General features: G+C 40.4%; 1 protein-coding gene across 1 annotated transcript; it reads right to left on the reverse strand.

Annotated features, from left to right (window-relative positions):
* Positions 1–213: 213 nt before the first annotated feature.
* On the reverse strand, positions 214–14,421 carry has2 (hyaluronan synthase 2). Its single transcript, XM_061257817.1, has 4 exons — positions 13,957–14,421; positions 7,797–8,423; positions 3,048–3,149; positions 214–2,551 (listed from the first exon to the last, which is right to left on the reverse strand). Exons 2-4 carry the CDS (start codon positions 8,421–8,423, stop codon positions 1,622–1,624), a joined length of 1,659 nt encoding a protein of 552 aa, XP_061113801.1. The 5' UTR covers positions 13,957–14,421; the 3' UTR covers positions 214–1,621.
* Positions 14,422–15,124: the final 703 nt, after the last annotated feature.

Genomic DNA, 15,124 nt, shown 5'->3' on the forward strand with positions numbered 1-15,124 from the left:
CATGTGTTCTAGCACACAGTAAAGCTACTGTGAATGAAAGTGTGATGAAGTGTGCAAAAATGTTGTCATAGTCATATGAGAAATATGGATTGGGTTGATTCCTCATGAGAAACCATGTACCCCCTCCTTCAAAGGCAAGATACACAACTGGGTAATGAAGGAAAACCAAGCATCAAATTTGCATAGTAAGCATCAAATTTTTATTTTGGCACGACACAAAAGTGCTTTATATCAACACCGCCTACGTATGTTTGGCACAAAACACAATTATAGAAATACTTTTATATTTTCATTTCTTAGTTCTTCCCATGTGGCATTCCTGAACATGCTAAACCAAATTCCGCTGGTAGTCTGGTTCTGCTTTTTTCATGTTCTTTTAATAGTATCACATTTTTTTTCTAAACACAAAGTAAAGAAACTATGCCAGAAATGTTGACGTAATAAAACTTGTGCAAAATTGGGTTCTGTGCAGGATTTGCATATTGACTTTGACATTTCAGTCTGACATTCTATTTTTATTATTTCCCAAACATACACAGTTTGCATTATGGGATAGAAACAGGACCTGTTTGTTACTGAAGATAAACTGTTTTACATACATGTAAGTCTGGAAGTATCCCTGGCTTGCTGATGAAAAAACCATGTCAAAATATAACTATCCCAGTACATAAAGCTATAAACCACAGAATGTTCTTATAAATATGCTGGTTGTCAATCAATGTACACCATCTTTAAAAACACAGGTTAATCACTCTTCCTGTTAATCAATAATTTATCCCTAGAATTGCATTTTATTGTCATCATTGCATACACATAAACCCAGCTTCATAATTTCACATTTTTGGTCAGATACACAAGTCAATGTTGTAACAGTTACTCATGCACATTGCATATCTATCTTTTTTATATAAAAAATGAATGAAAATAGAGACTCTTTGGTGACTACGCAAAAAACAAAAATAAACGTGTCTATATAAAAGGCAATAAAAATACAATGTACAAATTACAATGTAACAGTCAACAGCTACAGCATGGCCAATGTGCTGAGAAGTCCACCTTTGGCTTTCATTATAAAACTGTATATAAAAGGACCCATGTTTATAATAGATTATAAATTACTTGAAACAAGAATGAGTCTTTTCTGACTGCATCCCAATCACCCACACAATGCAAACAACCACTGAGGTATTTTTCTTCATATTATTCTGTCAAGCATGATGCACAATGAGAGTAAGACATAAAAGTGCATAGGAATAGAACTCATGCTAGTTCCACGTATCGAGAAACATGATGTCCATTTTGGTGGTTTTCATTTGTAAAAATAATAATTATTATAATAACAATAATAATAATACAAATAATAATAATATTGTTCAACTTTGGAACATCGTAATCTTTTTAAAAAAAGGAATATCCTTTGTTTCAGTCACAGCAGCAATGATTCGTCTCTTTTGACGACGTCACTTCATGTCGCCTGCCGAGAGTCCACCAATGAGTGAGCAGTCTGAGATTCTTCACAATGTAAACGTAAGGGTGCGGGGTGAGGTGGGTTGGGCGGAAGGGGGTGGGTTGAGGAGGAGGGGAAGGGGGGGGCGGAAAGGGGTAGGGTAACAGACGGACATTATACATCAAGCACCATATCATACTGCTGTTCCTTCTTTCTCTTGCCACACTTGGTGATTAGCACCCCGTACAGAGTCAACAGCACGACCCAGTAGCTGGCATATGCTATTGCACCAATGACTAGGACTATCTTTTCAGAGTCAGGAAAGGGTTTTCTTGTTTCTTGAATGATCGTGAAGATGATGCCTATGAACAGAATTGAGAACCAAACAGAGATTGGTACAAGCCCTATGAAGTTCACCACGATTGTCTTCCTCCCTGATGTCCCCCACCCGGCCTTGTTTATTGTTGCTATGGCAAACATCTTAGCTGGGAGTAGACTGGACATGTATAACACTGAGTAGAAGGACATGAACACCATGACAATGTTGCCCCGGAGACAGCTAGCGAAGGAGGACTTGATGAGTGCCACCGCCTGGACGATCAGCAGAAAGAGAAGGATGTTCCAGATCCTTCCCTGGTAGAATAGCTGGATGGCAGTGGCGATGAGGAAGAAGGGGAAGAAACCAGTGATCACTGCCTCATAGGTCATCCACAGGTGGTGCTTGTGGAACCACAGGGCATTGTATAGCCACTCACGGAAGTACGACTTGCTCCACCTGGTCTGCTGGTTGAGCCACCGCAGGTAGGTGATGGGTGTCTCTGTCAGGCACTTGGACCTGGCAGTATATTTTGTGGCATACCCCAGGCTGAGGACGCGGTTAGTGAGGTGACGGTCGTCCCCGAAACTGCAGTGGCTCCCCATGAAGGTCTGGTTGTACCAGTCCTCCAGGAACTCGTGCAGTAGGGAGTTCCTGTACATGCCCAGGGGTCCGCTGATGCATTGGACACACCCAAAATAGGACTGGCAAGCCCTCTCAATGTTGAAGGCCATCCAGTATCGGACACTGCTGAGAAATGACACCCATGACTCGTACTTATTCAGTATCTGCAAAAAAAAAAGCACAGAAACAAATATGCTCAGTCAGAGAAGATGAACAAAGATAATATTGTACATTTTGGTGGTTATATACTATGGTGATGCAATATAACAACCAGCATACTTCATCAGTGGGTGAGTGTAGTAGTATGTATGAAAAAACTGTCAGTGGACCAATATATGTCCTTAAATGGGGGGTTCAAACAAATTAAATGTCAAATTCACTTCAAGGAAAATAATGCTGATTCATGTATGAGTCCTGTGATTGAGAAATCTTCCAAATTATTTTGAATCAGATATTGTCTTTTAGATATTTATTCATTTCTCAAATCACATAATCACCCATTAAATCAAGCAACAGGCAGTATACATACTGATACCAGTGTGTGTATATCCATTTGTATGCATAAGCTACCTATGACCCTTTTCAGAAATATATGACGCATCACAGCAGCAAAGTTAGCACTGGACTGAATGCAGGTGATGAGTAGCCAGAAAATCATACCTGTACGTCACCCCCAACTCCGCCCACCATGGGATCCTCCTCCAATACCTTCACCATCTCCACTGAGCATGCTGGGTCCAACATGGTGTCTGAGTCACACACCTGCAATTAAAAGATGACCCTGAAAACCTGCAGAGCACACTCTAACCCTTCTATTTTGGGTCACCCTAATTGGAACAGTAGCGCATGTCACTTAAGTTACATAAAGTACAGTAACAGTCAGCGGCAGACAAAAAGAGTTAAAGCGTGGAATTCGGATGATGGGCTAGGACTGGAAGAAATTGAACAAAACATGATTGCATTATTCAATCTAGATATTTAACAATATACTGCATATGTATAAGGGTTGATAGTAAGATTTATATCAATGATTCATAATTGAGATTTTCTCAGATTGCATTGCACAACATATATTGTTAGCCTAACCAAGCAGTAGGATCCTGAACAGGTTGAAACTGATGCAACAAAAGTCAACCTAATGCGAAGGTGCTTAAAAACTAAGGTGTGGATACCTCTTCTGAATCATGAAGTGTGTAGGGGGTGGGGACTGAAGTTGAACCATTGACCTATTATATAACACTCCATAGGACCAGTCTGTTCAGGATACACTCTGAGGTTGAAAATACTCTTGAGTTAGCGGTCTGGAAAATGAAACTGCTGACAGTTTTTTGTCATTTTTATTGAACTTTTTTCTTTCATGTACAATATGTGATTAAATTCATGTTTAGACAGTTCTCCATTGTATTGAAAGAAAGGTCTTTTTCTGTGTAGCTAGCCATGAAATCATTTTATTGGGGCACTTAAATCAGAGGGGCCTATGCAAGGAGAACGTCTGCTAAATGTTCTCCTGAAGGCATTGCTTTTTATAGGAGCATAGGAAGGTTAATTATAGACTACTGTGTGAAGAACCGTTTAGTTGTACACTGAAGGAAGCAGATCTGCAGTGACCTAGAAATTATAGAGCCAATCTGAATACATGATGCGGGGCCCTGTTCACATCAGACTTGGGTCAACTATTTAAATCCTATTATTTAACCCTTCAGACAGTACCTGCAAAAATATCTGAGATTGCTTACATGTAGAGAGATTCTCATATTTTACAGCATTTCAGTATTTAGTATTTCAGGTATTTAAATATATAAGCTACTTCAATTACATATTTCAGCCTGGTCAGCAACAGCAAATGTATTTGTCAGTTAGAGGAATTAAACCAGGAGGAGCTTTTAAGTCAGTTTGTTTTGCTTCTCTGAGAGTAGTATGTAGTTTGGAGTTAGTCTAAACCTCTGCTTTGTATATTATACATTCCATTATTGTATACTAATTTATCATGTTTTGTCGCTTGGTTATCCAATTTTATTCTGTAAAAATGTACACTTGTAGTGCTAATATGTTTTCTTCATGTTTCGTGCACAATCCGAAATGTAAAACAGCACAGTCATTGCTCATGGCCGAGATAGTGAATACTTCTGAAGCTCATAATAGTTCAATTCAGGGAAATGTTACTCAGGCTTTCAATGATTGAAAACAAACGGAGAGTCAATGTAATCTTTGCTGGACACATATAATGGCATCAATGTACTTCAGCAGTAATGAGATGCAGCTCAACTTGAATTTCAAACAGTAAGTCAAACTCAGGTTTTTTCATAATATGTTAAGTGCCTAGAGGCATGCCTGAGGATTAGAAAAGCTTTTAAAATTGCAACAATATGTAATCCATTCCCTGTCCTGTACAGTACCGTAGGTATTGCACTTGACTTGTGGTAGGCTTAAATTAGATTTGCCTTGATGAGGAAATTACTTCAAAATACATACAATATTAGGTCTGCTCACCATGCTTGAGTGAGTCTGCTTGGTTACAACAGTCACATTGTACCATTAAACACCATTATCATCAAGAGGTTATTTGAGGATAACTTCCCCCACTTCAGTCTGCCCTGACATCCCTCCCTAAGAATGTAAGTGAGTCTTAGAAGGACTGACATCCCAAAACAATCTTTTTTCTCATCGTAACGGGACACACTGTTTAATAAAAACCTGCACTTCACACTTCCAAATTCTGAAAAATCAGAAAACTTTGTAAGACGCAATGCACTACACTCTGTATGACCTGTTATTTAAAGTCAGCCGTTTTCACATTTCAAAAAACCAGCTATGAGCACAAAACTGTCATTGTATTCAGCCCTCCTGACAAGGCATTTAGGCAGGTCTGGGCTTGTGACAATGAAAGCTGTTCAACTCTGGAAAAACACTCGGAAATGACATAGTGCAGGGACTTCCTTGTGTGTTGAGGAGGGAGGGTGAATCTCTTTGAGGATTTATAGTAACTGTGTGATTACTTTTCTGTTCTAGCATGTGGGGTTTGGGGTTTGCTTTACTTCTGGGGGTGTACAAGCAAATGTCAGAAAATCCTCAACAATACAGTGTGTTTCAGAACAGTAATTATCTTAACTCTAAGTATGAATCCTGCTGAACGTCATTATATTTGAATGTTTAAAAAAATGACAAAAACAGCATGTTATATCATTCAGACCTTATTATTTTTGTTGTACTAGAGCTGTTAACACTGCAAAAAACATTGTAGCACACATTTATTTGAACACTGCTTGCAATGTCATCATGGCGTGTTTCCCCTAGCCATTATCATGATTATTTGCTTTGCTCATTAATTTGCCTTCATCCAGTGTGACCCAAATAGCTTGCTTTTAATATCATTTTCATTTATACAGCTGGATATTTACTGAGGAAATGTAGGCAATGGTAAGTACCTTCCCCAAGGGTAACAGCAACACCCCGCCGGGGAACTGAACCTATAACCCTAGCCAAATGTTGTCATTCTGATAGCGGTTTCAAGTTAATGTGATCCTACGGTTCTACTGCAGTGTTTGTGTCTGTTTTTTTTAAACTGTTGTGCATTATTAGATAAAAACTTTCCTGTCTGTTCATTTATGACATATATTCCCTATAGGTTCATTCGAATATTTCTGGTCACAGGTGAGTTATTTGTTAATGCCTGATATTCTATATCTTGCAGAATCGCGGGCAAACAAAAATGGAAAGTGATTATAAAGTGTACATCTCCTCCCACGATGGGGACCTTGGATGAGATCAGACAAGCCCTTCTGCTGTTAATTTACAGGAATTTATAGCCATTATTGTCTGTAAAATATGTGTGCATAATACAATGAATTGCATCTATATCACAGCATTGTGAGGAACATTTTTGTAGATGGAGAGATATCTCCTTAATAGTGACATATTCCCCATTCACAAGATGTAACATGGGAGAAACAGACTGACCTGTTTTATGTTAGCAGCTAGTTTGCTTACAGGTTATAAGAGCAGGAAAACCAATTCTGATAGTCCTCTGAAAATAGGTTGAGGAAATATCAAGAGGCTGTATACCCATCATTATAACACAGGTTTGAACATGCATGTTTATGTAGCATTTGTGAGCTTTTAAAAGCTAAACAACTTGGGTGGGTGGGGGGGTCATTGGGAAAAAAAGAGAGGACAATTATAGTTGGGGTGATTGCACAGGAAATGGAAGATACTGTGAAATAAGCGGACATGTTATACCCCCCAGTCAGTGCTGTGACAATCACAGTCAGGTAGACCAGACCCTGCAGTGAAAACTACCACAGACATCTGGTAGCCTGCCAGGACTGATCAGCAAAGAGCAAAATTCAATTATTCCTATTTACTTGGTGTATAGGTCATATATTACATTGAAACCATATGGTTATAGGTGGATTTTGGCCATGGGCACAGGCTAATATGACTATACATGTTAGAATGCCAGTGTTATTTTTCAGAAAATACAGCATTTTTCCATTATAGTGATGTGTTCATGAATCCACTATAAGCTAACCTTTATGGAGTACCTTTTTTCCTATTTAAAGCGGCTTAGCAGTCCTGAGACAAAACAAGAGGATCTGAATCAAGGCTTTCCCCTAATGTTCTCCTCTGAGAGCGTCATGTTGTGTGGTTTACTATCCTGAGTAGACGTTAGGTCCCATGTTAATCTTACAGGCCTGTGGTTAATGGAAAATACTAGGATAAGAATGGATTTAGGCATTTTAATATGATACACCCATGAATATGCTTTAAATACAATGTGCTATGCGTGATCCAATAACTTCGTGGCACCACAATACTAAAACAACTTAAATGGTAAATGATAAACTTTGATCCTGCAAAACTTTGAGCTTCTTTGATTTTGACAGGGATGTCAAAGACATCAAAAATATTAATATCATGTCATCTCATTGCTTAGTTTGGGTTTTTAGGGAAGCTAAATGCTAATGTAGCAATCTACTTCCTTGAACGTAATGCATAATGAATGCCATTTATATTCTGGCTCAAAATGTCTTTCATGGAATTCCATTTATCCCGGAAAGGATTCCTGGGGTTATAGTACCACACACAGCTGACTACTAAAAAAAACGCAGAAAACTGGAAACCAATACCAGATGAAAAGTGCATTGCAATGCTGTGGATCACCTACAAAGCTAATATTGCATCGTTCAATGTCTGTGTTGGGACACATGGAATTTACAGTTTGAAAATACATTAAAAAAAACATGCAAGTGGCTCGATGCTGTTCTCCCTGACTGAACAGAGTCGCTGTTAGCTTTCAGCAGAGCCCACTCTATAGTGTATGAACGAGGCCACCTCCATTTAAAGTAGCACAAAAGTGTCTTTGTGAGGCTTGTGTTTGGTTTGGCACAGCATGCTGCCTCGTGGGCTTACCTGCACATAGTCCACGCTCCTCCCCAAGGCTTTGAAAGCTGTGTACATTACTTCTCTCTTGCCACCCCACTTTTGCATGATGCAGATGCATTTGTTGTTCAGGACCACACGGGAGATTTGCTGTAGGCTCTCCAAGTATGACTCATCAGTCTCATCTGGCCCCCGGTGGTGGTAGTTGCTTTTCCAGACATATGTGACGGCCTTGTCCCTGCCCATGACGTCCCGAAAGATCTCCATCATGTAGTTGTCATCATCGTTATTCCCATCAATAACCATGATCACCTTTATCCCCGGGTAAGTCAACCGCTTGACTGAGATCAAGCATTTTCGCAGGTAGTTGGGGTCCTCCTGGTAGGCGGCGATTGCGAGGGCAAGCGACTTGTTTAGTTTGATGGGTGTCTCAAGCGACCGTTTCATCTTGCGGTGCTCCAACAGAGCAAACATGCTCTGGATGATGAGATGAGTGACCAAAATGGCCCCATAAAGCCCAAAAGAGAAGTAGTTGTGTGCAGTCGTAAAAAACTGATAGCCCATAATATAGGCAGTGGAGATCCCCACGAGCAGCGAGACCCCAAACATTGTCGTCCCAATAACCCTCAGGTAGGTCATAGTTTTATCGCATCCCATCTGAAAAATAACGAGAAGAGGTACATTGTCACTGTGAAAGGTACAGGCAGAAGAAACACTGTGTGTGGAGACTTAAGGGCACAAGACAATGACAAACTACAAGGTAAATGTAAATGTAAGTTGTCATAAACTTGGCTATTGGAAAAGAAAATGCATTAAAATGAATCCTAGTGATGGGTATGCACTTTGTTGTACGTTGCTCTGAATAAGAGAATCTGCCAAATGCCAGTAATGTAATGTAATGTGACATTAAACAGTCTGTTTGTATCTTCATTTTAATGCAGGACCTTCATATGTTTATATGTATTTTACTACGTTTACAAGAAACTGAACCAGGCTTCTATTCTTCCTTTTCCATTGCCTCCAAACCCTCAAAGATCTGACCATTTTCTTAGGCTACTTGTTCCAAGTTCCTTTCCTAATGCGGCTCTCCATCTGCTTGGCAGACTTAAGTGTGGAACACCACCCTCTGACATCATCTGTTTATATCTCCGTGGGAAGACATGAACCGGTAGGCTGAAATTCTGGGCCTACTTTGAAGAGGACTTTTCTCTCCGTAGAACACGCCACCACGCTGAGTAAACAAACAAGACATGTGACATTACTTGTCGCACCTTAAGCAGCAGGCTAGTGATTTGGCTGAACCTAAGTCTTATCAGTAATTCCTCAGTTATATTAATGGAACAATTGAATAATCAGCTAAAGTCAATGGACAAAAAGAGGTATTCTGAAATGGTGTTATTATTATCCCAAATTTATGAAGTTAATACTGGACAAGGAAAGTGTGAACAATATACACATGTCACTGGCTCAGGGTGAGTCTTGTACTTGGAATTTACAAGACCCCTGACACACTTAGTCCAGACGTTCTGGGCCCAGCCTAGGGGACTAAGACGTGCAAGTATCGGGGAACGTGTGGTGCAGATGTCCTGAAACCGTGCTCTTGGGGTGTCCCAAACCTCGCTTTCATGTCTTTTTGTAAACTCTGCATGAACCCCAGCCCTTATTAAAACAGACCAAGGCTGCCCATATGTCAAAAAAAGAGAGGGCCTCAGATTTATGAGGATGCAACTGCAACTTCAGAAAGCCAGCACTATCAAGGATGCCATTAGCTGATTTACATGATGTCACTGCTTGCTTTCCCCAAAGTATTTTCATTTTGCAGCACCGCGGGGATAGGGTTGTGAAAGTTGAGGGACCAACTCGTCGATTTAACTAGGTTGCTCCCTCACCTACTTCGATTTGAGGGTTTCACTGTGGCCCAGCAGAGGTGTGTGAGAAACACAAATGACGTCTGAGCTTCACATCAAAAGTGCATTGAGATTTGACTAATTTATGTACCATGTTGAGAAAACCATGCTGTAAATGTTATGTAAGGTATGTATATTTATGCAGTCCGTCTGAGTGAATGTTCATGCTATAAAGCTTATTCTTCAAAAATGGACAGGTGCCAAGAATTGTCTGGGGCTTGTGGGGAAGGGTTTTTGCATGCTGGTGAGCGCTGTAGGGCTGAATCTGGATCAGTGGGGAAAACTTTTAACTCTCATGCTTCAAGCATGGATGAAATACAACACTGTAGCTCAGGAAGATTTGAGCCTTTGCCAAAGAATGAGCCCTTTCGGTAACTGACAAAAAAAACATACGAATTGACCTTGAATTTAGAGATTTGAGAATAGAGAATAAAACCGAATGAATGAAAGCACTTAGAATTAATTATCAAGTTCTTTCAGAATTGTCTGAGGAGATGGACCTCAACCTGCAGGGACCAGTGATTGAGAGGAAGAGGGAGTGCTGCTGAACATGTCACTAGGTGAGAGAACAAAACTTTATGTATGTGGTATCAATGGGATTCTTTCCAACCATGATATGTCTGCTATTAAAATACATTTTATGTGACACAGTCACTTACTGTATGACTTTTTTGCATTAGTTATTTAGCTGGCCCTATTATCCACAGTGACTTACAGTTCACATTCCCATACAAGACTGGCTAGGTAGGGAAGATAATGTACAGCTGTGTAATGAATTATAAGTGATGCACTGTGAAGTACATTGATCTCTGTGGACTAAAGGTAGAACTGTTTGACCAAGCTATGCCAAATCCTTTGAATTCCTTTGGAATCTATGAATTATGGCTTAAGTCTCACAAATTCCCCCAGAAAGAATTCCTTAGATGAATACTCTATTGGTATTATGTTATAAGTAGAACAACAGTTTAACTGCCCCTGGCAATAAATAATATTATATTTGAAGTGATACTTATTCAAATCTCACACTTAACAGCAACAGCTGAAGTTCAGCCAAGGTGTTAAAACATGGTGCAGTTTTTGAAAAAAAAACATATACTGCAGTAGGAATGTTGACCAAATATAACAAATTAATGGACAATATACTGTACATCACAGCATGTGTGTTCTCCTCTATCCTTACAAAAACACTGAAATCCTTCCAGGGAAGCTTTTAAAAATGTTTTGCTATAAACCTAAACTCATTATGCAATCATGTTCTACAGTTCCCTTCCAAAGATCTTGTAAGTTTCTGGGTATATTTTGTCCCCGGAACTTGGACCTTCCAGTCAGGCTCAACGGTTCACAGATTTGGTTTCCTTCTGCAGATTCTGGCATGAGTAGAAAAAAAAATAAAAATAAAAAAAGGCGGTAAGGCTTGCACAGCAGTGTACATTTATAAGTTATTACTGATATAAATAAACAAACCCAGCCAGAGGAACTGTGAATGAACTACAAGCATGCGTCTGCGTCTGCAGAGGGTCAGCCATTGGAGAGCAATCCCAGGTGGGTGGCGGAAGAGACTAAACAGATGCAAGCATGTGTCCCTTTAACGGCCCCATAAGTCAATCAGTCTGACGGACAGCTGCGTCCCCATGCATGAAGCCTCACAGTGGGACTGACCCTAGCTACAGCAGTGGCTCCAATGCTGTCACCCCGCGGCCGGCATGTACTGTATAGTGAGCCTAGCATTATTTTGATAGCGAATTTGGACCAAGGTGTGGCATTGGGAGGTACAGCTGAAAACGAAAAAAAAAGAAAGAGCAAAAGTTCCCCCCTCCCAATTACCCCTATCCTTCAGGGGGCTCCATCTGTCTTGTCACAGAGATGGTCTACCACCCCAAGCCCTCTCGTGTACATTTCCTCTTCCTCTAGGTGGGTGGCAGCAGTGTTTCCTCAACTGGAAGTGGTGGGCGGGGATCATCTGCTGGATGATATTCAGATCATCTCAGCCCATCCCCCCCAAACACACACACACACGCCCCAGAATGCTCTACCTCAGAGACCGCGTCTGTCAACTCAGCCACACCTCCACTTCCTTTCCTGGGTCTAGCTGGCTGGCATTACTCTGACTCTAATAAGGAACAGGCAGGGGAGGAATGCTTCCCCTGAGGGTATAAAATCAGTCCCAGCTTGGGACACCCCAGATTGACACAGGGGGACTGAGAGACGAATGACAGTGGGGCAGCCCAAAATATGGGGCATGCAAAGCTATAGATTCTCATAGTGTAGTATCCATCTGAGTGGGGTTAAATCCAATATCAGTTGCAGCTTTTCTCATTAAGGTTGGGTTTAGTATTATGGGAGATTAAGCTGGTTGTGGATAGACAGAATCATTAGCTTCGCAAACAGATTGGCAGACAGCATGGGATACGTAGCATTGCCCTGAGTCACAGCACTGTGGTTGGGGAGATAGTGTAGCTAGGACCCGCCGTTGGCCACCCTACAGCTCACCATTACGCACAGAAAGGCTGCTCCTTGACACAGCTGTTCTGGACACGTTACCGCTACGTCTCCGCCCAGCTAACCTCCCTGCCAACAGCATCTGCCTCCCTCAAATCATCTGGATATTCCCCTCCCTATCTACGTCCACATTATGCTCCCATCGCTCTCCTTTCCCCTCTTCCCACCACTGACTTCCAGTTGCAGCCCAGAACCATTTTGAAACACGGCGTTTCAAGGATCCTGCTCAGTCCCACCGCAAAACCCCGCCACACAATCTTGACCATGTGCCCATTTTTGACTGTTTTCTTAAAATAGATGTCTGTGGTTTTATAAAAATGTGTTTGTAATTTGCATACATGCCCGTTTGTAAACTGTGAAATATTGCTTTGTGTAACATGCCTTTTGTACAGCATCCTACCACGTATGTATGTAAAGCCTGCCAAAAATAATGTTCCACTGCTATTGGAATCGTATTGTTCATCATCACAACACCAGAAAATTACTGGTCATAAAAAACTACCAGCTGTTACAAGTTAACATTGTATTTTGCACGCCAGAGCATTGTTCATTACGCTTCATTCTGAATCCAATTCTCAATCACATGCAATTATTTTATGCCAGGTATTTAAATATATAGGTCTTTATGTTTGGTATACTACTGGGTTTGTGCATGGCCGTTTTGGTTAAATACTTGCAACATGCTAATCACATGCCAATTTTGTTCAGTTTTGTTCACTACACAATATGGCTGAATGATTAACCATCATCAGATGTTTCAGTGTAACTTTTATTCATGGAACAAATAACTATCAATGTAGTTATCATTTCTACAGTTAGTGATTATGAGTGGCAGCACAGGGAGATTGATATCTAAAACACCGGCTACTTTTCCTCATCCTGCAGTGCGGAGAAATCCAGCAATATGTGCTCACGCCTTCTTCAAAATTGATTTAAGAGCAAGCAAACAATGGTTCTATGTCATACAGCGCCTCCCCAAAGAGCGCTATACATCTCCGTGCCAGGTCACTCGCTTCAAATTCAATCGGGGCAGCGCGCCTGAAAATGACGTTAGGGGCTCGTCTGACGTCAGACTATGTCTCATTATAACGGTATAGGCTAAGGCTTATTGGAGCAATTGCAGGCTTAACGGGAAATATACAACATTTATTCTTGTTGACGCTTCTCTTTAAAGTTACATTACTTTCAAACTAATCTCTGTCAAATAAACAGATAGATGTTAATCTGTGAACAGAACAGCGATGAATTTTCATCCAATGAAATTTAGTTCGAACATACCTGAAATGTTTCCTACACCACGGCGTATTCTACTTTCGATGTGACTCTGCACTGTGTAGCATGACTACACAGTTTTCTAAAAGCCATAATAACAGTACGGAAATAAACGCAATTGATTCTACTGGAGGACAGTGAGCGTCCAGCGCTTTACTTAGCAACTACCATAGCTGCGCCAACCCAGCGAATGCAGAAAAGAGTACCAACATATATAATATAACACCGTTTTGTATGTTACATTTTAGAAAGTCGTATGTCCTGAGAAACAAAAATAAATACTGCTTCTCACAGGCAAAGGTTTGTAGAAGCGGTAGCTCTAACATCATCAGCAGCACAATAGGTCATTTATGCTGTCAGGTAACTTGTATATGACATAAAAGCCCCCATTCACTACAGGGACACATCCGCGCTACTTACATGCATGTGACTTTTGAATAAATGTATACATATTAGTAAAAGAAAAACATGATTTTTTAGTAGATTACGTGGAGAATGCTTATATTTCGTACCTTGAAGCAGCTTTAAGTTGATTCCTATTCCTTTGTATGATGCAGTCAGGCGAGGCTCCTTTTGCAACTTTGAAGTTGAATTAAAGTTATCAACTTATCTTGAGAGGATTCAGTAGAAACCGAAGTTACGCTTCTGAAAACTCCAATGCTGTGCAATTTCCAAGTTTTCCCATAAGCGTATGAAAAATTCAAGTTTTGCTTCTTTTTCTTCCTTATTCATCAATGAATGAATATGTCACATACGTGTATCTAGGTTTTTTTTCATCATGTCAGTCAGCTTTGATAGTGTCATTCATTTGTGGGAAAAATCTATTATTGAACAGTAGTCAATGCTGATGACAAGAGCCCAACTAAATTCAAGTTTTTTCCAAGCTTACAGGTTAAAGTCATGAACTGTCGAACCGCACTACTTGTTCTACTTTTTCTGCGTCTGTAATTTCTTCCAGACGCCTTAGGTTTACGCTTCCTGTAGCTCTTACATATCCAAAGACTCTTTTAACCAGGAGAGATTTTGGAGTTGTTTTAATAAGGGGAGGGGGTTGAGGGGAGGGACGTTGAAAAAATACAGCCAATTCAAACTTCCGAAATGTGGATATATGCGTCTGCCAATTAACTTGGACTCTGAAAATGAAGTGCCGGGTTGAGTATTCATGTTGCTACTTTCGCGACTTTAACATCATCATTTTAATGTGAAGTTTTCGAAAAAAAAACTGAATGGAGGTTTTGACAGATCATCAATTAATGCAAATGTGTCTACCCAAAAGCTGAGACGCTTACAACCACTGTCACTCGTACTACGTATGGTAAAAACAAGCACATAGCAACTATGTAATGACATATAAAATCTAAATGAAAATATGAAAGCCTTATATTTATTACAGTAGAATTTATCGTATTATCCATCTGCGAGGAGGTAAATCATCCATTGTATTCATTTTTCTCGTGCGCCCAGAGATGTGGGCGCGTTACCAACATCGACCAGCAGGCAGCGCCACATAATTCTAAACCCACTTTGAGCAAAACGCCAGAGGAACAGCATCAGTTATGCATGGCCATATATGATATAACTTACAGCAGTTGTTTTAATGAGGTAAACCCCGGTTCCGTGTTATGAGGTAACTTTATCAGCTTCTGTACATTGTGGGCTCTGTTGTAATGGTCTCAATGC

The sequence above is a fragment of the Conger conger genome, chromosome 1, assembly GCF_963514075.1.
Source record: "Conger conger chromosome 1, fConCon1.1, whole genome shotgun sequence".
NCBI lineage: Eukaryota > Metazoa > Chordata > Actinopteri > Anguilliformes > Congridae > Conger > Conger conger.